The sequence below is a fragment of the Alosa sapidissima genome, chromosome 15, assembly GCF_018492685.1.
Source record: "Alosa sapidissima isolate fAloSap1 chromosome 15, fAloSap1.pri, whole genome shotgun sequence".
Taxonomy (NCBI): domain Eukaryota; kingdom Metazoa; phylum Chordata; class Actinopteri; order Clupeiformes; family Clupeidae; genus Alosa; species Alosa sapidissima.
In genome coordinates, this window is record NC_055971.1 from 18,679,179 (window position 1) to 18,703,185 (window position 24,007).

General features: G+C 40.0%; 3 protein-coding genes and 1 long non-coding RNA gene across 4 annotated transcripts; 2 read left to right on the top strand and 2 right to left on the bottom strand.

Annotated features, from left to right (window-relative positions):
- Positions 1 to 1,047: 1,047 nt before the first annotated feature.
- On the bottom strand, positions 1,048 to 5,653 carry ca4b (carbonic anhydrase IV b). The gene is made up of 8 exons (XM_042064549.1): positions 5,533 to 5,653; positions 4,544 to 4,588; positions 4,248 to 4,412; positions 4,019 to 4,164; positions 3,719 to 3,811; positions 2,685 to 2,751; positions 2,309 to 2,472; positions 1,048 to 1,994 (listed from the first exon to the last, which is right to left on the bottom strand). The coding sequence occupies exons 1-8, from the start codon at positions 5,597 to 5,599 to the stop codon at positions 1,815 to 1,817; spliced, it is 927 nt and encodes a 308-aa protein (XP_041920483.1). The 5' UTR covers positions 5,600 to 5,653; the 3' UTR covers positions 1,048 to 1,814.
- Positions 5,654 to 8,795: 3,142 nt separating this feature from the next.
- LOC121684485 lies at positions 8,796 to 11,827 on the top strand. The gene is made up of 2 exons (XR_006023146.1): positions 8,796 to 9,060; positions 10,650 to 11,827. It is a non-coding gene; the product is annotated as an uncharacterized LOC121684485 (long non-coding RNA).
- Positions 11,828 to 11,884: 57 nt separating this feature from the next.
- Positions 11,885 to 14,660, bottom strand: si:ch211-105f12.2 (RIMS-binding protein 2-like). The gene is made up of 5 exons (XM_042064550.1): positions 14,140 to 14,660; positions 13,506 to 13,677; positions 13,068 to 13,189; positions 12,646 to 12,717; positions 11,885 to 12,539 (listed from the first exon to the last, which is right to left on the bottom strand). The coding sequence occupies exons 1-5, from the start codon at positions 14,341 to 14,343 to the stop codon at positions 12,474 to 12,476; spliced, it is 636 nt and encodes a 211-aa protein (XP_041920484.1). The 5' UTR covers positions 14,344 to 14,660; the 3' UTR covers positions 11,885 to 12,473.
- A 1,460-nt stretch (positions 14,661 to 16,120) lies between these two features.
- On the top strand, positions 16,121 to 22,924 carry ywhag2 (3-monooxygenase/tryptophan 5-monooxygenase activation protein, gamma polypeptide 2). Its single transcript, XM_042064254.1, has 2 exons — positions 16,121 to 16,363; positions 20,603 to 22,924. Exons 1-2 carry the CDS (start codon positions 16,277 to 16,279, stop codon positions 21,257 to 21,259), a joined length of 744 nt encoding a protein of 247 aa, XP_041920188.1. The 5' UTR covers positions 16,121 to 16,276; the 3' UTR covers positions 21,260 to 22,924.
- Positions 22,925 to 24,007: the final 1,083 nt, after the last annotated feature.

The following is a 24,007-nucleotide window of genomic DNA, read 5'->3' on the forward strand; positions in this document are numbered from 1 at the left end:
TTGTAAAGACAGTCCTGGACAAACATGACAAAAAGACGGTCCTGGACAAACATGACAATGTGGGTCCTGGACCAACATTGTAAAGCCGGTCTTGGACCAACATTGTAATGACGGTCCTGGACAAACATGACAATGTGGGTCCTGGACCAACATTGTAAAGACGGTCCTGGACCAACATTGTAATGACGGTCCTGGACAAACATGACAATGTGCTCTCATGCTCTCATAACACCTGAGCAGTGCCACAGACTGATCGACTCCAAGCCACGCCGCATTGCTGCAGTAATTCAGGCAAAAGGAGCCCCAACTAAGTATTGAGTGCTGTACATGCTCATACTTTCCATGTTCATACTTTTCAGTTGGCCAACGTAACATTTTCAAAAGAGCTTTTTTTGTATTGGTCTTAAGTAATATTTTAATTTTCTGAGATACTGAATTTGGGATTTTCAATAGTTATATCATCAAAATAATTAAAAGAAATAAACATTTGAAATATACAAGTCTGTGTGTTATGAATGAATATAATATACAAGTTTCACTTTTTGAATGGAATTACTGACATAAATCAACTTTTTGATGATATTCTAATTATATGCCCAGCACCTGTATATCAGGAAATAAATTATACATGTAGATGTTATGACCACAGTCCAGTTAGAAGGGCTAATATAGCCTGTAAAACAGTCAAGTGGACAGCAGACAAAGTGATATGATGGTAGGGGCTGAGAGAGACAGGTTCATGCTGAAAAGTCCTTTTCTCCCTTCCCTTTTTTGTGTGGCATTGAAAAGTTGGATGGCCCTGGGGACGAAGGACCTCCTCAACCTGTTTGTTGAGCATGAAAGTAAGATTCAATCTTCCCTGCGATGATATTTCACAGCAGGGGTTTTATTACTTTGTCTAAACAGTGATATAGATCAAAACACTTCCTATTAATGTGACGTTCAAATTATGGAGTCCCTAAAGGGACATGGGCAAAAAGGGTTCGGCAAAGTGTTGTGTGTGCATAAGTCTCTAGTGTATGATTCACTACACAGAAAATACTTGTCAAGTATTTTTTTCCAGATTTTTATTTAAAAGGAGGAGCTTGTTAACACTTATCTGCAAATGACTGCAGCCTTTAACTCTTGCATCACTCAGTCAAACAATTTAGGTCAACAATGAAATATCCGACCTTGACATTGGACATATCTGTGCCAGATGAAGGCTGAATTCGTTCCACAATATACTGTTATCTCAGGACAATAAAAGCTTTTATTTCACCACTCTTTTCAGACCTTGTAGTAGTTTAAAAGATAAATCAGACAATCAAATACTTTACATACTTCACATACTTCACGTACTTCATATCTCAAATATCACACATAGGCCTATATAACAATAAATACACTACCAGGCAAAATGTTGTGGTCACTTAGAAAATTCCATTCCACTCCATTATAGACAGAACCCTTCTGCAATTATGTAAGCACATAATGTAATCTGAAAACTGCTGCCCTGATTAAAAAAAACAATGCAACTGATCTCAGCTTGGTATTCTGTCTTTAATGGAGTGGGATGGAAATTTCTAAGTGACCCCAAACTTTTGACCGATAGTGTAAGTGAAAGTTGTTCAACCACATATTTTAAACAGGCAGAATAATCGGCTAATGCAATAATTAAGACTTTAAAATATTTCATATACGGGCCTAATTGTAACCTGATGACATGCAGCGGCCAAATGCTCATAATTAGCAGATATTCAACATAATCAATATGCCATGAATATTATGATTCATTTGACATGATGTCCTTGATGAACAAAATATAGAAAACGTCAGTCTGGCAAAGACAGGCCAACTGCTGCTAGTACTGAGCTGAGGAGGACCACAGTGTTGACCCACACCACCACACTCCCAGAGCGATACACCTCCCGTCCATTTAAAGGCTGCACTGGTCGGTAAGTGCCAGTCATGTTTTTTCCATCTGCAAAACTCAGCTGGGAAAATGCCGACAGCTAAAACAACAGAAATGAAAATGGTAAATTAAATTAAAATGAAAAGATCACAGGCCAGAGGACACCACAGCCAGTTGCAAGTCACTGAAGACGTATCACTTCCACTTGCATTGGTTAATATCATAAACTGAAAAATTATTTTTAATTTAATTAAAATGTAATTCATTTAATTTAATTCTAGTGTTTATATGTGCCGTACAGAAGAAGAGAGACAAGAGAGACACCACACTGGGGAAAGTATTTTGGCTTATGTAATCCTTAAGAGATTGGTATTAGTGATGGTGAATTAGATCTGAGAGTATCCTACATTATACCTGTTCTTTACTGAGAGGAATGGCATTTTCAAACACAGTCCAAACCACTGACTCATCACAGTCTGGAGTAGTCAATGAGCCCTGATAACGATAGTACGTAGTCAGGTTTTCCTGAGATGGGATCAGCATGTCCAGAGACAAATCTTTCACTGTGGTGTTATTACCTGGCAGAGGGTAAACAGTTAAACTACAAGTCAATCTGGATGGAATATTAAATATTAAAGATCTTCTGATAACTTTTATTATGTTGTAAATGAGTACAACAAAGTGTCGTTAATTTTGACCGACACCAACGTATTGGTTATCGGTGTGGTGAGCAGTGAAATCACAGGGAATCATAAAGAATAGTATGACATCTTTGAACATCATAGCCTACCTGGCTGTGTGATGTATTTCAGAGCATTTACAATGGATTCATATTTTTTGTTTGAACTTCCTGATTCCTACAGAGAGAAAACTGTCTAAATTAAGTCAGGTTGTAGCTTAAAACATATGTTAGTGGTTTGTAGTTTTACATCTAACCATCATCAATATGTTGTATATGTTTATATGTATATCTTTCATAAGGAATTGAAGTAGTGCTGTTTTCCAGTTCACAGAAGTTAAAGGATAATGCCGGTATTTAGCACTTTGAGTCCCTTTTCTGGTTTATTTTGGATGAACTAGAGTGGTGGACACCGAAATTTTGACGATGGGTCCTGTCTCGACCTCTCTGACTCGTTTTGAATCGCCTTTGACGGGCTGCTGTGGGCATGCACAAACATGTCTTTAAAACAACCCTTAACGTTCATTTTTAAAACTGTGCAACTCACCGAGTGGTTAGTGATGTTCGTTGATGTTCCAAAACAAGTAGCGTAGCGAAATACAGTTTCTGTCGTGTTTTATTTGCCATTTTGTAAAATCCCATTGATTTCTGTTGGAAGACTCATTGCTTGTTTATATCACTGCGCTACCGGAAACGGAAAGGGGGTCTGTTTACGGTTGTAGTCTTTCCCCCGTGAGACCTTCTTTTATTGTCTATGCATTAGACTCAAATATTGAGTGGAAGTTTATACACGGTTGTGAGGTATCTGAAAAAATAGTTCCACAATAGCAAATAACACGGATTAAAATCATACATTGCACTGATATATTTCTTTTAATAATCAACGAACACCACCACTAACCACTCTGTGAGTTGCACGGTTTTGAAAACGAACGTTAAGGGTTGTTTTAAGGACATGTTTGTGCATGCCCATTGCCAGCCAGTCAAAGGCAATTCTAAACGAGTCAGAAAGTCAAGACAGGACCCATCGTCAAAATTTCGGTGTCCACCACTCTAGTTCATCCAAAACAAACCAGAAAAGGGACTCAAAGTGCTAAATACCGGAAATATCCTTTAATGTTTTTATAGGCCGTTACACTACTCACTTGGTAAAAGAATCCAAGAACAGCAACTCCAGTTTTGTCCTTTAGGGCCTCACTTATTGAATGATATTCTTGTTTTATATGAACAATATGCATCTGTGTAGATATGGCACAGACTTTTACAAGAATTTTTACAACATTCTTTTTCTGAATAAGATCCAAATAGTATTCATTCTTTCTTTAATCTAATTTCTTGCATTACAGGTGAATGAGACCAGTGACCTTTTTAGTGTTTTAACATAATATTACATAAAGCGAGATGTATGTCAGCACGTCAAATATTTTGTACATTATTTTACGAACCTCCATAGGATACTGCTCTCCATCAATGGTGTGTTCAGACCCTGGTCCTCCATGGGCACCCCAGTGAAAATGAAGCTGAAGTGTCTTGTAAGTCGACTCCAAGTTGCCACCATCAATCTTTGCGCTGTCTGGTAGGCTCACCTGGACTATATTCATACAAAATACTTAGGTTCTCATCATAAACAAGCAAATGATGCCTTTTTCTGGTCCATGCTCTATTTAGACTTGCCATAGTGGCCATTGTTGATGATGTCACTGTGGAATCCAAACTGGTAGCCAGTGTAATGGAGTGGCTTAAGGCGCTCGTCTGTGCGTGCCTTCTTGGTGACTATGTTGATTGGAGACTGGGCCTGTCCACCACAAGTCATCGCTACTTCTGTCCATTTAGATGGACCTGTACAATAAATGATAGAGCAGGATCTTTTAATATGTTTAGTAGAGAAGCGAGCAGAAAAACACTAATACTAAGACAATGTTGCTTACAAAAGTGTCGTCATAAACAAACAATGGATATTTCCAGTTTACCTTGACATGGCTTGGCACATGTAACCTGAGACTGGTAGCACCATTCTGCGAAAACAGACCTCATTTTTATGGCTCGAGTAAAGAACATGTTTATTACTCTTTATTATTGCCTTTGATGTTTCCTTGTATCCTTGTATCCTGGGTCATCTCAGACTGATCTTACCTCAGATTAGAGCTTTATGGACCCTTTCAAGAGAGTTCCATTATCAGCATCATAGTTGGCCCCACAAGACTTCCTTTTTAACATTCCATATGTTATCTTAATGCAGAGGAAGTAGATTCGGGTCCAAATAGAACGTTCAAGCATTGTTTTTGTTTTTATTGTTGAAAGGGTCTATTGCAAACTCACACATTTTTATTGCTACAAAGAGATTCCTCTATGAGATGAAAAGCATTCCCCACATTTTGTTATTTTGACGTTATTTCCAGAAGCGTCAATGGTTTGTGAGATGGATTATTATACAAAGGGAGGTCGCTAATGGGGCTGACATGACTTTGGTACTCCAAGTCAATAGTATATCTTTAAGTTTGCAAAATCATAGAAATAATTCTAAACCCATATTACATATACACCTGTTATAATAATAAAATAATAATAATAATACATTTTATTTGTTACATAGCGCCTTTCAAAGCACCCAAGGTCACTTTACATAGTAAACACAGTGAAAACAAAAATAATAATAATCAGCACACACTTAACATTTACACATAAGACAAAAGATGCCGGAGGGAGCGGCATAGTCGCTAGTGTTACCGCGACACCAAGACAAACAAACAAATTTACAAAATAACAAATGACACAAGACAAAACATGCTGGACGGAGCATTGGATCATTGTTTTCTGAAGAATAATCAAGCATAGAAAATGTTTATCATGTCATAAATATATCATATCATTCACACTCCATAAGCAGTTTAATTTTCATTGTTTTTCTGTAATAATTTAAAATGTAAAATAATTTAAAAGAAAATTACCACGTACCTACCAGCGCCTGAAGATGTTTTCAACGTAGAAAATAGAAAAAACATGCCATATAAGATATGCATCCTCATGTTGTCTCGATGTTAATACCTGTTTGACCTCAGAGCCTATTGTGGCAACTATTGTCTGCTTTTGTGCAAAAGAATGTGTATATGTATCACTGGAAGAATTGCCCCTCCCATCACATTTAGTCTGATAAGATTTGTCTGTGTACAAAGGGATGATCACACAGATTGGGATTTCTCCCCAATTCTTATCAATGCTGATACAGTCAATAGAAACAGGGCTGGGACAGGAGCTGGGGGCAGGGTTCAAAGTGTATTCGTGCAGTACAGGTATATGTCCTATGCGTTTCCATTTATGACTTTGACATGACTAACATATAATGCTGTGGTGTAATTCAATGAGTTAGTTCAGTAGTCTATGAAGCAATGCTGGTGTAATGATTGATCTAATTTGGTTCACTTGTAAGACTGTGGGGTCTGAGTAAAGTGGAAATTTACCTGAAAGCTGAACAACAATAAAAGCTGGTGTTAGGTGTTTTTTTCTTTGTTTATTTGTTTTAAATGATATATCACTGTCATTAGCATAGTCAGAGGTTAAAAATGAATCGATGCATCTATGAAAACGGTTATGCATTTCAATTTGAATGGCTAACATTTTCTTTCTTGGAAAGTCATATCTGTATCGAGCACATCATCCACACAGCTTATAGTAGAGGAAAAATATCTTTCATACTCTGAAGCATAAAAAAACAACCATCACAGGTGAAACCTGAACTAAAACAAACCAAGAAACTTTTTTTTATTCCTGTGCCCTATTACCAAGGCTAATATCAGGTCCATATCATGGGACTAACCCAGAGAGCGGAGAGCTTTTCAGATCTCCAGGCTAGAGCCTGCACACAAGCCCACCGCTGAGCAACTCAGCAGGTATGATGACCATCCTCCTCACTAGAGACTGTCTGTGACAGAGCGCAGTGCGTCTGTCACTGGCAAAGGCGGCTTTCCCGCCGCAACGGGAACAATGACTTTACAAACATTTGCACAAAGACGGCGCTATTAAATCATGTTGCGATGTTGATTTGTTTGATAACATGTTGTGAATGGTACAGACCTGAGGCGTGTCAACACGGGGGTTAAGTTAACACTAGAAATTGGTTTTAAGTTAAACATACAGGGAATCAAAGCCGCGATATGCGGTATAGAGGTTGAAGCGTATCTATTTATCAGTAATGTAAGCGTTCTCTAAAAACGTGCATTATAACATCAGTGCTTACTAGCTGGGAGATGGAAGTGCTTTGTCCGAGTGTATGTATGATTGTGTGTATGTACGTGCCTGTTCTCGGTGCTTCAGTTGCTTTCGGGGTGCAGGGGAGCAAACTGGAGTATTGGGCAAGGGACACTATTCTGCGCATCTTTCGCGCCCAGACGTGGGAGCGCTTATTGGCGCAGGTGTGTTTAGAGTGGTAATATTATTTGGTGCTTAGTGAGGTTTATTATGACATTGTATGGAAATATCATGAACGATTGATAGTAATGTGTATTACCTATGTCATGTGTTAACCAAAGTGTGGTGAATTTGAATTAATTGATTTGTTGCGATGCATGGTTTAGTCCAGTGTTTTAAATGGTGTTAAAAGGATTCCTCCTCAGGAGTGAGAGGTCCTGCTGAAAGGCCTCTGAGGTAGTCATAGAACCTAGTGGGCATTGTCCCGGTGTTTGTGTTCCTTTTTGTATCAGTGTTTTTGTTTAATGTTTCCTGTTTTGCCTGTTGCCTAAACCTGCCGGTAGCTTAATATTAATACTAATAAAAAAAAAAAAATTAAAAAAAAAGGAAATTACATCAATTTGAATTTCATTGAGTCTCACCATCCGCTTGGACACATTACTACACTGTCATCAACAGATAGCGAACCTATCTCTGGCTTTTACTCTTTCCTCCAGAAAACGCCCCACCAATCAGTATGACTAAGTTCTTTCAAAACGCCATTATTTATTTATAAGTCATAAAAGCCCCCACCCATAGAGAGGGCAAATAAGTACAATTTCTTCATCTGATCAGATAGAGTGTGACTCCTTGATGCTGTAGTGGAACACGGAGGCACGACGTGGCTGTGGCAGAAGGAAGCATCTGATCTTTGTAGTCTTTACTGGCAGCATGGATCATTGAGCATGACATGAGAATATGGGCGCTCTGCCATACAGAATCACACAGACAGATAGGAGAGCATGTGAGCAATAAACATGAAATCAGATGAGCATGATAGACATTTAGCCATTTTGTAGGTCTACCAACACCAGATACCGATAGTCACATAACTGTTATTTATTGTGTGTGTGTGTGTGTGTGTTGCCATCTACAAAAGAGTAATGCAAATATATTGGCTCTCTCAATATTCCTTCTTCTGAGTCCATATTGGTCATGATGGTGTGTGGTGGCCCGTCAGAGGTTCTGCACATTATGTAAAAGCCACATGAGGGCAGCGTTGAGTAAAATCAGATGACCAGATGCCATGACAGTCACAGAGCACTATACCAAAACAGGAAAATTTGAACATGATGTGCACTTATGCATATGTATGACTTACAGGAGAATTTCGGCAATTTTTCACATAGATCTCATCCTTCTCAAGGTCGCTGAGTACTGTCGGTGATACACTCTGGGGGCATGTTCATGAGCCCTCATGTGCATACCCCCAAGAGGGTAGCTGCCGGCAGCAGCAACTTGAGCTAGGTAGAAACAATTTTTGGGGTTTTTTTTTTTCTGTACCAACAGTACTCGGTAACCTCGAGAAATAGAGATCTGAAAAATCACCGTAATTATCCTTTAACGTGATAAAATATATACATACTTCCTTTTTACTGTACTTGAATATTTAGCATTGCGGCTGATATTTTTCATCAATTTTGTTTTCTTCTTTCTTTCTTTCTTTCTTCTTTTCTCACATCTGTTTCTGACTACAAATCTTTTGGATTTTTAATGCAAATACTATTTATAATATAGAATGATATTATGTATCATTGGTAATAAACACATTTATTCTTTTTATCCTTAATTTCCTCCCCACTAGATTATACTTTGTCCACATCATCTTACTTCTTCGGGAAGTAATTAAATTAACCTTAATTCACATCTTGTTTGTCTAATACCCACTGATTCTGCGTCCACCGCCATATGTTGGGTAAACTATCTATGTCATCCTTAATCTGTTGAGGAGTACGGTCACAAATATGTGATTAGAATGTTTGTGAACCGCATTATGATGCGACAATTACCCTCAGAGACTTTCCCCATAGACTGTGTAAAGAACACTGAAACTATAGATTTTTTGCATATAATTCTAGAAGGAACCAGGAAAATACTTCACTCCTCAACAGGTTTTAAGCACTTATTTATAGAGCCAATCCCATGCAGACCAGGAATAGCTAGATGATGCAAGTGTAACCCTGGGAGAGTGGACTAGAGGATTGCCCTCAACACCTGATCATGCTGTGCTGTTAGGCTGGGGAAATAGGCAGCATGGTGTCAGGTAAACGTGTTAGTCATGCCATTTTCTTTATCTATGTCTTTCTCTCTCACTCACGCTTTCCCTCTTCCTTTTTCTCTCTCTCTCTCTCTCTCTCTCACACACACACACACACACTCACACACACATACACACACACATGCATACACACTATCTCTAAGTATGTTACTATTTAGTCTAACAGGAAATTACAAAACTTTATTTTGGTCTTGCAGTAAAAAGTAAATAAATCCAAGAACGATCATCATCATGATCATCATCAGTAGAAAATGTTTTTTTTTTCTTACAACTCAAGAAGTTCAAGCTTCATTAGGCCCAATGTTCATTTTTAGAAAGTAGCACTTCACTTTTTACTCTCATGCAAACACCCCACCCATCCCCCGCTTCCTCCTGTGTGCTCTTCTCGACTCTGAGGTTTGGGTTGTCTAGACAACGGAGAACATATCGTGCTCCGATCCAGCAAAGACACTCTGCTGTGGCTTCGAAGTTGCACCTTTTTTTTGTGCATCATATTTATGAGTGCAGAACAAAATACCACAAACTGTGCAGATTGAAACCTTCGTTTGTTCTTGTCAGCAAAAATACAGATCAGCCAATAAACAAAATTCTATCATAATTTTCCAGTATGGCCTGATCAACTGAAATAATTGTAGGCCGCTGCAGTGTTAGTTTTTTTCTCAGTGAATGATCTGCATACCTCATTCTCTGATAGCTCCTTATAGTTTATATCTACTGTTTATGTTGATCATTCAAATGATTTTCACAACTTTCACTGGTTTCATGAACAAAACATCTGCCAACACTACTGTATCAGGGCCAAAGGGCAGATGCTACCAGAATCTTTTGTCTAAATCTTGTTCTGTTGTGTATGCATTGTTTAATGCACACATACACGTATATCTTTGGATAGAACATAATTAATGTAATATTAATGGTGTCATTTTAAGAACCTCTCGGATTCAATTCCTTGTTGGTCAACTGATAAAAGTTTAGCTGATTCCTGGAAGAGCAGTAGTTACATAGCTGGCTATTTCTCAATGGCAGTCTTCCAAATTTAGGCCATCCTTCCTCAAATGCATGCCACCTCACTGACTGCTTCTGGAATGACCATAGTAAACTTCCTGTCAAATTGCAATGGTTAAGAAAAGAAGCAGAAGATACAGAAGTATCTTTTAGTTATGTACTACTGGTACTAGAATAACAGATTTATGATGAATGTCCAAACATATAAATTCCATAAGCCTGATTAATACACGGCTCAGTTTAATATATTCAATCTTTGTCACACAACCTGTTGGGAGAAGCCATAAGAACTGTATAACATTTTACCACCCACGTTCTTCACTATTATTATTTCCTGTGACACCAGGCAGATATGTGTGTGCACTGTACCCTGTGAGATCAACGTTTATTCATTATTATGTTCACTTATACTTGTGCTTATATATATATAAATTGTTTCATAGAAGTTGGGCATTGGAGCTGTGAACCATATATTTGACAGATCATTTTGTAAAGGTCAAAAACACGCAACTTCTTGGTTTCATGATTTCTAAAACACCTTTTATTGGTTCCTGGTATGCCCTTAAAAGGTTACAGAGGCCTGCTTTTGCAGTTTCTATTCAAATCAAGAACATGCAGGGGCCCAATGGGCGCTGGTTTTACACCTCTGACAGAGAGATCGAGACTGTTGAGCCTCTTCCTGTGGTTTTGCAGCATGTGGTTGAGAGTGTGTTAAAAGCGAGGCAAACCCTCGCTTCAGCCCTCAGTTTCTTCCGGGACCCAGCCGAGCATGATGGTAAGAGCATATATTATATTCTTTTTTTAGTTGTAACACTTTTATGAAGAAATTCAGTGAACATATAAACTGTGCCATTAGACTAATAGGCATTTGCATACATATCAACTATGTGCTAGTATGAATATAACAAAGTATGGGTACCAACCAAGGTATTAAGTCATAATAATAAATGTGTAATTAAACAAATAAAACTGTACCTATGTAATAACAACTCTAATAACAACTCCCTATTAATTGAGTTTACAGTATTGCAGACTTGAATATTTTTTCTTGAAGATGTCTTCCGCATTAATGCTACTGAGATCTAGAAAGGAACTTACAATGACTTTCCATTGACGTTTTGATGCACAGTTTTAGTGTGGTTACTATTCTCTTAAACCATCTTGATCTTGATACAGAATTGCTCCTCCCAGATAGTCATGTTTTCATTGTAATATAAAAGATATCGGCATAGTGAACTAGATTCAATATGATGTCCCAGAGATTACGAAAGGAAACAGGAGGAAGTACTCAGACGCACGCATTGGACTCACAAAAGAAAGATGGACGACTGAAGTACAGTGTAGTCAACCATAAAGTAGAAAGCACTATTAAACTATACTCCACAGTGTAGTGTTTCCTACTTTATGGATGACTGCACTGTTGGCTACAATGACAAGTGATGGATCAACCTATGCCAACACGAGACACTATGATAACCTCTTTACATAAACCATCTTTAACCTCTTCCTCTGTTTGACCCCAATATATATATAGGCACTTGACGCTTTACAATGACAGTTTCCTGTTTAAGTTGTTTATTTGTATTAAAAATGCAATTTCCAGTGCACATATTTAGAACTGTAATATAACAGTGATTCCTGATACAACTACTGTATTTCATTACATTCTTCATTACTGCATTTAATTGTAAAGTGCTGTGGTGCATCGACATGAAATTCAACAATAAAAGGTGCTCTATAAAACTAAGATTGTATCTAATCTCCATTCTTTGGTAAACTGAATTCTTATTTTGCACAAATCTATAAAACCATATTTAAGCCATTTGAATAAATTCACTGATCATGCATAGTAATCAAAATGCATAGCATAAGGCAACTTCAGTCAAGTCATCAAATCTCACTTCAAACTTAGATAGTTGAAAGCACTATTTTCCCGCCCATTCTCTGTCTCTCTCTCTGTCTCTCTGTCACTATACCCTTTCTCTCTCTCTCTCTCTCTCTCACTCCATTGTCTAGTATTCACTCATAACATGAAGTGAATTTGAGAGAGATTTGTAAGGCTATGGCTCACTAAAGAAGATATTTAGCAACAAGAGAAAAAAAATAATGGATAAATAATATATTGATATGAGAAGGACTTGAAAAAAAAAGAAAATTAAAAGATTCTAACTTTTGTTTATGGAAAACCTCATTAGTGTTATAGAAGTAAACGCAACCATTGCCCTCACAGTAAATTATAAAATAAAACATAGCATCTTAAAGCAAATATGAAGTATAGTAGCCTACTTAAAGTGCTTAAAGAACTTGAAATGAACACAGTTTGTGTAGTGGCATCATGTGTTTCTTAATGAAACAAATACTTAATGCGTTTTGATTGAATCCAGCATCATCTGTTAGTTCCAAGGCAGAGGCTCCACATAGTTTGATGGCACAAGACCTCGATACCCATGCAGATCTCCCTAAGTGCAGGAAACCAATATTGACATTGTGCATTTGATGAAAAGATATTTAAGAAGTAATGTATTGAAGTACAAAAATGATGTGAGCAGAAAATGGCCTACTTACCAAATAGAAGCCATCACCGTCCATATCTCCAAAAACATAGATTATGTCTCCTGCACGAAAAGGGAGCTCATCCTACAAAATGAATTTGAATCATCAGTGAGAATAACTACATTTGTATTTGTCAGCACACATTGCAACTGTTCTTATCTGTTATCTAGCTATGTAGTAGTTGTATGTGTGTATATACGTAATGTATGTAATACCTTTAATTGGTTAAGGCGATCTTAGAGGACTTTCATATGGATAGCAGTGTAAAGCAGTATCTGAGTTGAATATGGTAGACCTTTTTTTTAGTTTGAAGTCTAAATTAACATCACCACATCAGGCTTCAGGACATACTGTGATAGTTATATTTGTGTAGCCTATATCTCAGTGAGAAAGTTGCATTTGCCAGTGTGTTTGTGTGTGTGTGAAGCAATCACCTCTATGTCCGTGTTTGGCGAGCTTTCCCATGGGTCATAATCAAAGATGGCCACCATCCTTCGCACCACAACGTCGTCCGGGATACAGGAGGCCTCACTGCGAGCTGAGCATGCACTGGGAGCTGAACACACACGCACGCACACACGCACGTACATACACACACACACACACACACACACACACACACACACACACACACACACACACACACACATCCGCGCAAGAACAGAAGTTAAGACAACAGGAAGATTTCACCACATATGTGACTGTGTTGCCACCAAGTGGTTCAGTGCTACAACATGAACACAAAAAAATAAGAGGCATACAGAGACATACAGAGAGAGAGAGAGAGAGAGAGAGAGAGTTAGAAAGAAGAACAGAAAGAGAAAGAGAGGGCAAAGCAGACAGTTTCTAGTTCCTATTTTGGTTTAGGCTACCTCTAGATTCAGGAGGGCTGGAGGCCTCAGGGAGGAAGCCCTGTTGAAACAGCTCGAGTTTTTGGTCACCATCATACACCGGGATCTCTGACACCATGTTGCTGGGGATGTACCCATAGCGGCCGGCACATTCTCCATGGTAAAAACCATCCGTATCTTTATCACCGTAGACCTAAACCAGACCATTACACACACGTCCAGGTGTCAAGGAGGTGGCAATAGGTGTAAATACTGAAGATGATAAGGATAAGGATATACAGTGTGTTGTTGACAATGTCATATCAATTTACAAGATGACATGTGCAACAACTGAATCTCTTTAAGAGTTAATGTTTCACAGAATATTCCTATTTCAATGAAAGCCCAATATTTATCAATAATCTCATGACAGCAATTGTTTATCTATAGCTAAATATATAAATATTTCATAAATCAACTCATCTATATGAAGTCAAATCTACTAATGATAGAAAACAGAACAGTAAATCGTAATGAACATGAATGACCCCAAAACTATGAACAAATGACTGTAAATGTATGCTTAGAAAAGTGCATCAGCACAATCAATTAAAACAAAAGGCGCATTGAGCATAGTGCAGGCCATAGCAGTTGAGTCCATCATCTCCCCACTCACCTTAATGATCTGTCCCCGCTCAAAGGGCAGCTCCTCTGAGGTATCTGGGTTTGGGGACATCAGCGAGGGGTTGTAGGGAAACAGGGCCACAAAGAGGCGCACGTTTGGGTCGTACAAATCCTTCTCCTTCTCCCAGCGCAGAATATCCTCCGGGGTAGCAACCCTGATGCCATCTGGGCTGAGATACACATCCAGACCGATCATGCCCCCCGAGGTTACCAACAGGTACCCTCTTGTGTGTTTGAGCCTTGATAAGTTGTGCTACCTGTGGTGTTCTCCAGCAGACAGGTGGACAGGTGGTATGCAAACAACACTTGGCGGTGTCTTTCTCGCCGCGCCACTCCGCTAAGGTAACCAAGTTAATCCTTACCCGCCCATCGGGTGTGTAATCCTCTTTGGAGAGAACGGATGAGTGTTCCAAGTTTGCCAGCGGGACATGACACAGACAATCTGGGGGGTCTGGCATGGGGTGAGGCCATGTTGAGAAGTGACACTCCACCTGGGCTTGGGTGGAAAGACAAGAAGATAAAATAGGACTAGAAAAAGTGAGAAGGAGACACATAGACAGAAAGAGAGAGGGAGAGAGAGAGTAGAGAAAGAGAGAGGGAGAAAGGTTTGCCACATGGTCTGGTAAACAGACAGAAGATAGAAAAGTCTAGATAAAAGCACAAAAAGAGATCTATGCATTTGTTTGTCTATCAACTTTTGTCTGGCTAATTAGCTGTTTATCTGTTCACCTGTTCATCTGTCTTATTTAGCTAATTGTACTCAGTGAAGCTAAACTGCATATCACCCTCGTATTTTCAACTATAAATTGTAGAATTCACTCTGAGCAGCCCAGAATGTCTCAAAGCAGCTTAGCTTCAGTGAATTTGTGAACAGTCAGACAGAGAGGGAAGATAGCATGAGAGACAACAAAGACAGACGTCCTACATTGAAGCTTGGGAAGACAGAAATAATGATATGACGTCCAACTTGTCCTAATCCTGCTTTGAGCTGGGTGGCTAATTAGTTGAGTAGCCTTTTCCAGAACTGTGCCAAGTGGAGCTGGTTGTGAAACTCACTCACCTTAGACTCACCCCTAAATACACCCCCGCCACACCCCCACACACACACACAGGCCCTGAAGCAGCTCTTACACCTGGCGGACGTGAATGTCATTGCTTCCTCCGAGCTTTGTTCACATCACTGCGGCACAGATGGTGACATTGTCACAGTATATGCATTGATATGTTGTGCTGTGCGTATTTCTGGAAGGCTAATGAAATGCCACCAATTTCCTCGTCTGTATTAACCTGACAGATGTTCCACTGGAGGTTTGGGATTGGAGTGGGAGATGTGTTGTCAGGATGCTGGTAAGTCTGTCTATTTCAGTGATCAAGTACTTCTGATCATATAACATATAATGAAATCACAATTTTGATGCAATTTTTCAGATGATGATTTTTTATGTGTTTGTTAGTTGACTTTGTGGATATGATTTTATGATAGGGTTACCTATATAAATGCGTTTCACGTTAAAGGAAGCAATGAAAGTCATTTGAAACATTATAAATCTCTACCAGGCTCCGAGAAGTGAAATAAAAGCCATCACAAGAGTTCATTTCAATAGCTCATTCAAACAGCCAAGTCAGTAAACTAAAACCTATGAGAGTGAGCTCTACTACTATTATACTCCAAGAGTAAAGATGGCAAGTTTATCTTGGCTTATAAATCTGTTATAAGCCTATACCCAAGTGTATTCTTCTTCTGAACAAAACACAGTAGAAAAAACTAGACTCTTAGAAAGGCCATGCAAAACTTCTTGTAACTATATGTTACTTCTTTGCTGTCCCCTTTTTAAATGACACAGAGTGGGGTCCCGAAACCAGACACCACAAGCCCCCCATGCAAGACCTCTGGGCCCCCATACATGGATTGTTACATCACGAGCCAGGCACCCACCTTTTTAGAGTGATGACGTAGCCTCGTAGAAGCGTGAGGAGGGGGGCTAGGGTGTCCCGTCGGCACGAGCGCAGATAGCAGGCAACAGCTGCAGCGCGATCCTCGTTCAATTTCACCGCGTTGCATAGCCTATAGCATTTTTCACGATTTCATCTCAGAATATAGAAAAGATACACCCTAATAACCGGTCAAAATGGTTGATCGCGAGCAGCTGGTACAAAAAGCCAGGCTTGCAGAACAAGCTGAAAGATACGATGATATGGCAGCTGCCATGAAATCGGTAAGTCCTCTCTTTAAATACTGACATTAGTTTTGATGTTATTCACCGCCATCAGTGCTAGACATTCCAAACAGTCATATAATCATAATATTTTGGGATAATATGATCTTATTCCATTCATTACATTGGTACCAAATTGTTGTCTGCTCAGGGAGGCTCGTTGGCTACTGAATTATACTACTATACATAACGTATCGTCTTGAAATAACTCCAACTCGACATAATGTGTAAATTTTCTAATGTGGAAAGGTAGTGGTATGGTAGTGTGAAAGAAAACCTTATGAGCACAGAGGAACCACGAGTATAGGCTAGACCGTCTGGACCTTGGGCGGTGCCTCCCGTGTCTTAGGCTACATTACAATAAAATGAATGAGACGACGCAAAATGTCAGACAGATAGTAGCTGGACATCGTGATTTTTATATTTTGTCGTAGTTTTCATTTATTTTACGCACCGAATCACGGTCATTTTAAAAGTTGCTTAGTCATTCATTAATGTAACCTAATGCACATTTACAACTGAACGCTGAGAGGCAGGACCAGGGATGTGAAGCCTCAGAATCAAAATCCCACGATATTGTTCATATTGTTCATGTTTAATGGACATTCAATTTTTAGGCCATCCATCACCATAGTGCACAATTACATTATGCAATTCAGTTATAACCCTTGACACTTTATTTTGCATAGTTTTTTTGCAATATGAATAGGCTTTATATTGTTCTTCTTCATTCTCAATTGGAGGGCTATCCCTGTGCTGAAATGGAAGCAATTGGAGGATTTTCTCCAAACAAACGTAGGAGGCAGCAGAATTCCTTCCCGAACGTTCCATCGTTGTCATATTGCAGCAGAGGCTGGTACAGATTCAATATTGGTCTTTTCTATCCTATACGTGGCTTGTTCTTGGATGGATATTTCTGATGATCGCATTTGGAGGGCAGCAGACATTTTTGTGTCGCATTGTGTGTGTGTGTGTGTGTGTGTGTGTGTGTTCGTTGGTGTGCGTGTATGTGTGTGTGTCCATGAGACAACATATGTGGGTTTGCTCATAGGGCTTTGCCATGTGTAGGCTACAACTCGGCAAAAAATATTAGTCTCAAACTGTTTTTGATTGGATCATTAAAAAATGCCATGCCTTCATCAACCAAATCATTGGAAGTGATTAAGAGGCCTTTAAGGCCCCGCTAGGCTGCTTTAACTTCAGGATACTGGCATTGGAAGCAAAAAATACTCCTCTCTGTTTGCTTCTACCTTTCCGCTATTAAAGAAATAGATACTATCTTTAAAATGGCTAAAAAGCTTTAAAATGGTAGAGTCATTTTGCTCTGGCCCACAGACTGTTCCACTGGAGGCTTCTTCACAGGGGGAGTTGCACTCCATCCAGAGAGCTTCAAAGGCGAGAAGGGTGGCACCCTGAAGTGTGTATGTGGGATCCCTTTCCACTGGCCCTTTCTGATTTCTGCTTTGTCAGTGCAGTCACCTCGCCTTCCTGGCAGGGCCGGGAGGTTGAGGCTGGGGGGTGGGGGTGAGGGACGCCACTGGAGAGGGCTCACTGACACACGTTTTTGCAACACCATAAAATATTCAAAAACAAAGTCCCCCAAATGACGTTTCTACTCATGAACTATGCATTTGAACAGCCACACCACCCAGCATTCTTTTTATGGATGTTTTTTTATTTATTTTTTTTTGTCAGATAGCAATTGTTTGGTTGTTTGTTTTATTTGTCAGTAGCACTTTGCTTTACTTTATAGCAATACGGAAATATCCTAGTCCCAATTGGATCATTAGACTGAAGCATACACTTGTTCTTGCTCTTTAAGGGGAATCTCTTGACCCCAAGCTCAGATGTTCAAAACCATTTGACCTGTGTCATGTCTGTCTAATAACCAATCATGTGTCAGATGGAGGTTCTTAAAACTTCAGTCGGGGTAGAAAAAAAACAGGCAGATCCCTTTTGGCCCAAAGCCTGGCCTTAAGTGCAACACTCTCCGGAGACACTGTGCTCAACGTGTATGTAATGGTAGTCTATGACTGATCGCATAGGTGCAATTCATCAAGGTTAGTAAGACATAGTGGGGCAGATTCATGCTAGGATTGAAAGACCCACTAAATTCAGTAGCTGTCTTGTTAACCCCATGGCTTTTGTACTTTGTAGCTTTGTACAGCTGCTGCCATGGCGACATCTATAGCCTAATGGTTGAGTTTCTCCACTTTAATGATAGCTCTGCCATTCACCAGATGGGCAACAGCGTGACCTGCTGGAATTTGAAAGCCAAGCCGCCGCCATTTACTCATTTTATGCCCCGTCACTTTTGGCAGCCGTGGCTGTGACGTCACTGTCCCAGGCTCTCTTTGATCCGGAAATAGACTTCCACAGTAACCCTCTAGGGACTGCATCTCCATCAAACTACAGAAAAAAGACAAAAACTCCAATGCCACCCACAGTGCTTTGTTATTCGATATGTTGATGGTTGATATTTTAACTGAGCTCTTCTCATTTACTTTGCTATTTCACTTCTATATATCTATATTGCTCTGGCCCTACAGTTCTTTTGTACATGAATGTACAATTGAAGGCAGCAGTTGCCTTGGTTTCAATCTGAGACCATCATTTTCTAAAGTCAATGCCGAAATCAATTGTAATTTAGAAAATGTGGTTGCAGTCATTACAGCAGGCAAAGAAGTGTTTATAAAGGATAATTTCTATGTACATATTCATTCAGTGGAATTTATTTCATGGAACAGTCTGGGTGGTGGTACGCATGTGAAAATGGCTCCAGTATAAATCAGAAAAGCCAAACTGTGTGAGTCAAACGGCCGATGGCTAGAAAGCATCTAATCGTCATCAGGTGCGTGGATGTGCCAAGTGTGTGACCAGATTCCATCTAGGGCACACTGAACCCAAAGACCTGCAACCTAACCATGTTTCACTCAGATAATGTTTGGACATTGTCACTGATATGGAAAGCCGTGTGGAGAGTATGGAATTCCATTCATAGCTCCATCGCATACTTGTCTTTCTCATTTGAGACCAGACAGTGATGTAAGCCCCCATGTCTTGGCGGAGGGCTGGTTGTGGGAGAGGTCGAGGCATTTTTTGGAGGCCCACCAGTGTGTGTCACCTCTCAACAGACAGGTGAAAAGGTCGGCGTGTGCCCGATAGAAGGTCACCGCGCAACACGTGACCTGCCCTGCCACAACCGCCATCGTCTTGGCTTTCACCACAGCTGCCCCTGGAGTCCTCCTGGGAACATTCTACCTCCTACAGCTCCCAACCCCCCACATAGAGCCTCTCCCTGCTCTCCCCATGGCTGTCCTACCCGCTCGCTCCCCGTGCTGCAGAATCGAGTAGAACTCATTTGTGTCTCGGTGTCTCATCCACTGTAGAACCAGCTGTACTAATGGCAGAGCCACAGTTTGGGACTAGCAGTGTGCTAAGCAATCCCATCACCATGGAAACAGGGAGTTGCCTATCGCCACTGCCGCTTATATTAGCTGTTGCTCTTTGTGGCTCATTCCTACTCCCCTGCTGCAGAGAGATGCAACTGAGCAAAATTTCTGTGTTAAAATGAAGGCGCAAGAAAAGAGGTTGGCCTACTTCCGAGTTGATGGCGGGTAGAGGTTCTCTCCGGTCGCGGCAGAATGAGGCAACACCTTTTGTCTCAGTTCACGCCCCAATGCAGCATTTGTAGCTTCCCAGTTACCCACAGTTACTGATAGATAGATTCCCCAGTTACCCACATTTCCTAACGCTGTTTTCGCCTTTCAACATAATTCTCCCTTCAGTTTTGTGCGCCTGTGACAGTTAATCTATATTGGTACAAAATGTTGAGGTCATGCGTCTCATAAAGCAGTGAGATGAGAGAAGGGAGACATGAAAAGGCCACTGCATATTTTGCAATTGAATCTGTTGGCAGAAATGAACCATGAGGGACAGTACCTTGCAGTGCTGTGTATGACTGTGGAATGAGATCACAGGGAACTGATAGCCGATGTGCTCATGGCTATTCCAGATATCTTATAATAAGCATGTCCCATAGTCCCTCCTGGTTAATTATGATGATGTTATGCTTATGAAATGATGTGTGATGTGTTTTAGATCAAATCTGAGATAGATTTTAGATAAAAATTAAGATGTTGGGTGTATTTTGATTATGGGATGGGATGGGATTCACTAACTTGTGGAGCAGGTGTTCTGAATAGTGACGGCATTGCATATGTCACTTGTGTCTCCCAGGTGACAGAGCTGAACGAGGCCCTGTCGAACGAGGAGAGGAACCTGCTGTCGGTCGCTTATAAGAACGTGGTTGGCGCCCGGCGCTCCTCCTGGCGCGTCATCTCCAGCATCGAGCAGAAAACCTCGGCCGACGGCAACGAGAAGAAGATCGAGATGGTGCGGGCGTACCGCGAGAAGATCGAGAAGGAGCTGGAGGCTGTGTGCCAGGACGTGCTGAACCTGCTGGACAACTTCCTGATCAAGAACTGCAGCGAGACCCAGCACGAGAGCAAAGTGTTCTACCTGAAGATGAAGGGCGACTACTACCGCTACCTGGCCGAGGTGGCCACGGGCGAGAAGCGCGCCACCGTGGTCGAGTCCTCCGAGAAGGCCTACAACGAGGCGCACGAGATCAGCAAGGAGCACATGCAGCCCACCCACCCGATCCGGCTCGGCCTGGCGCTCAACTACTCCGTGTTCTACTACGAGATCCAGAACGCCCCGGAGCAGGCCTGCCACCTGGCCAAGACCGCCTTCGACGACGCCATCGCCGAGCTGGACACCCTCAACGAAGACTCCTACAAAGACTCAACCCTCATCATGCAGCTGCTGCGAGACAACCTCACTCTGTGGACCAGTGATCAACAAGACGATGAGGGAGGGGAGGGCAACAACTAAAAAAAAGAGGGGAAGGCATCACTCTCTTTTCTGGGGAAGAGAAGGAAATTGAAAAAAAAATGTTTTGTTGACATCGACGACATTAAAAAGATAAATAATATGGCTGGTGGAACTCTTGGTGGCAGCAGCTTTTGGCCAATCGTTTCCACGGCGGCAGCAGTTCTTTATTTTTCCACAAGTTAAAAGAAAAAAAAATCGAGGCGAAGGGGGAGGGGGGTGGTGGTCAGTGGGTTGAAGTCTTAGTTTGAATATATATAGAAATATATCTATATGAATATATAGTTGAGTGGGTCTCCCTCTTCTTGATTATCTTTTGACGTTTGCCAAAACCACTGAAAATGACAGTCAGTCAGGGGTGGTGGTTGTTGGATTGGCGTGACAGCCTTAGACTGGCTTATGGGCTGATATAGTTCAAACGGAAGCTGCTTAGTAATCTTTTTGGGGTAGTAGACATGCATTTGAAAGAGGTCTGATGTTTAAAAAAATATCACAAAAAAATAAACACTTGAATGCGACAGTTAAAAAAAAGAGAAAAAGTTGTCAGTGATTTCAGTAAAACATTAAGATATTTACAGAATATATAATATAATGTGATGGATTCAAAATTCCCCATCAGATTGTACATCATTCTCTAAATTTACTTTGGTCAATTGGTACCCATGTAATAATAGTGTTTAAATTCCACTAAAGGGGATGTTGCCACTTCAAATTCAACTCTTTCTAAACAAACGAGTTGATGAACTCGAAAAGAATGACTGTGCCATTTCCAGCCCTTTCAAGAGTTTCCTTGTGGATCTCTTACATAATGTTGTTACTGGACCCACTGATGACTTTTGAGGTCAAGGTACAATTACTGTTGGAGACTTAACTGTTAACAATAGAAAATAGGAAAAAAATATAGCAGCTTCAAGAGTTTGTGGTTTACTTCTGTGTTTAATTTATTTTTGCACTTGCCTACTAAACTGTTTTGTCAGTGTAAGATCATTACAACAATATTATCAATGATTCAATATTGTGCATGCTGGTGATGTATTTATAAAATAGCTTGACTTTATTAACTTATACCTTGGGTGTTATGTATTCATATGGTTAAGAAGTAAATGGGCTTCAATTTGATTATTTATGATTTTTAACTTTCTATTGATTTAATTTTGTTATTAATTTGCTATACCAAAATTGTGATTGTTAAGAATAAATCAAACTGTTATGAGCGTTGCTGTTGTGACATGGAACATGTTTTTTTTTTTCTTTTGTTGATCTAAAATTCTCGGAGGTTTAGGGGGGAAACAGACAAATGCATCAGTGATTATCTTATATACTGGTGTTTGTCATGGTAAAAAAAAAAACAATTATGACGTTGTTTAAACAATCTTTCGTTCTAAGAAAAGTATTTGAGTGCTTTTCCTGTCATGTTATACAATGAAACATGTACGGTTTAAATGATCGTGAAGTGTGTCTGTAAGGGACTAACACCATGGACCATAATTTATTTCCTGGCAGTATACACTTATTTTTCTTTTCTTTGTACTTTTGTTCGTTTGTTTTTTTAACCTTATAGCTGTCTCCTGAGTGACAAATATCTTGAATGTGAGTCATTATGTAGCAGTTGCACACAAGCCTAAGTAATGATAACTATGATAAATAAAAAAGAATTTGACAAGGTTACAAGCGCAACTCCTGGTTCCCACTGGTCATGTCTATTGTTCTGCTGTCATTTTGCAAATGAGCAAAAGAAGAAGAAAAAAAACAAGGATGATAAAATTTCTAAAACAAGACAGACAAGATATCATATATCAAAATGCAGTTTCTTTGTTTGTGTTTTTATGTTTGTTATTGTAAGTTTTATTTTTTTGTAAAACACCTGTGTTTATCATTTGTGTGCCTGACCTTCTATTTGATTTCAGCCTTAAAGAAGTGTATGCACCATGTCACAGAAACATGTTGTGTTTGTTTATTTTCATGTTTGTTTTGGTTTCTTTCATTTGATAAGTTTGACCTCTGTGTCATTGACTCTTATTGACGAGTAATTGACTTTTCATAGAGGATTATGCAAATTCTGACAAGGAGCTACTTTATGTTTAGTTCTGTTATGCTTCTATTTCATTCATTCATTCATGACAACGCAGTTTCTAGCAGTGGGGTCTCGGCCAAAATGTCAGCATAAGCTTGACGAGTTTGTTCTCTGTCAAAAATTTTGTGTTTTCTATGTTTTGAGCACATTAGCAATTCTGAGAACAGTCAGTCATACATACACATACTCAATTTAACTAAATACTGACTCAAACAAGAACACCTCAAGAGCATGGCTGGGCTGGTGGTATAGGCACACAGTTTGTATTGTAGTGTTACGCACTTATTCAATAAATACCTCAGGTCTTGTCTCTCAAATGTTGTTTATCAGCAGCAGTATTTTATTTGTATTTGCTGCCGATCTTTGCTTTGCACATGAAGTGACCAATTTCTGAGACGGTAATACTGGCTTACCCAGCTCGTAATCAGACCAGCGTTTCCCATACATTGACTTATTTGTGGCGGCCCACCACAATATCAACATTGACCACCACCAGGGTAGGAATTTCACGGCGGCCACGTGGTTGCCTCTTGCGTTGGCCGTGAGGCCCCTTTGAAAATCAGAGGTTTACAGGCCACGGTGGCCTTGGTGCCCCCCTCTTTCAATATTCTGCTTTGCGTCCTACTAATAGCGATTTTTATTTAGCCTGTGGCCTGTCAAAATAATCTTAGCATTCA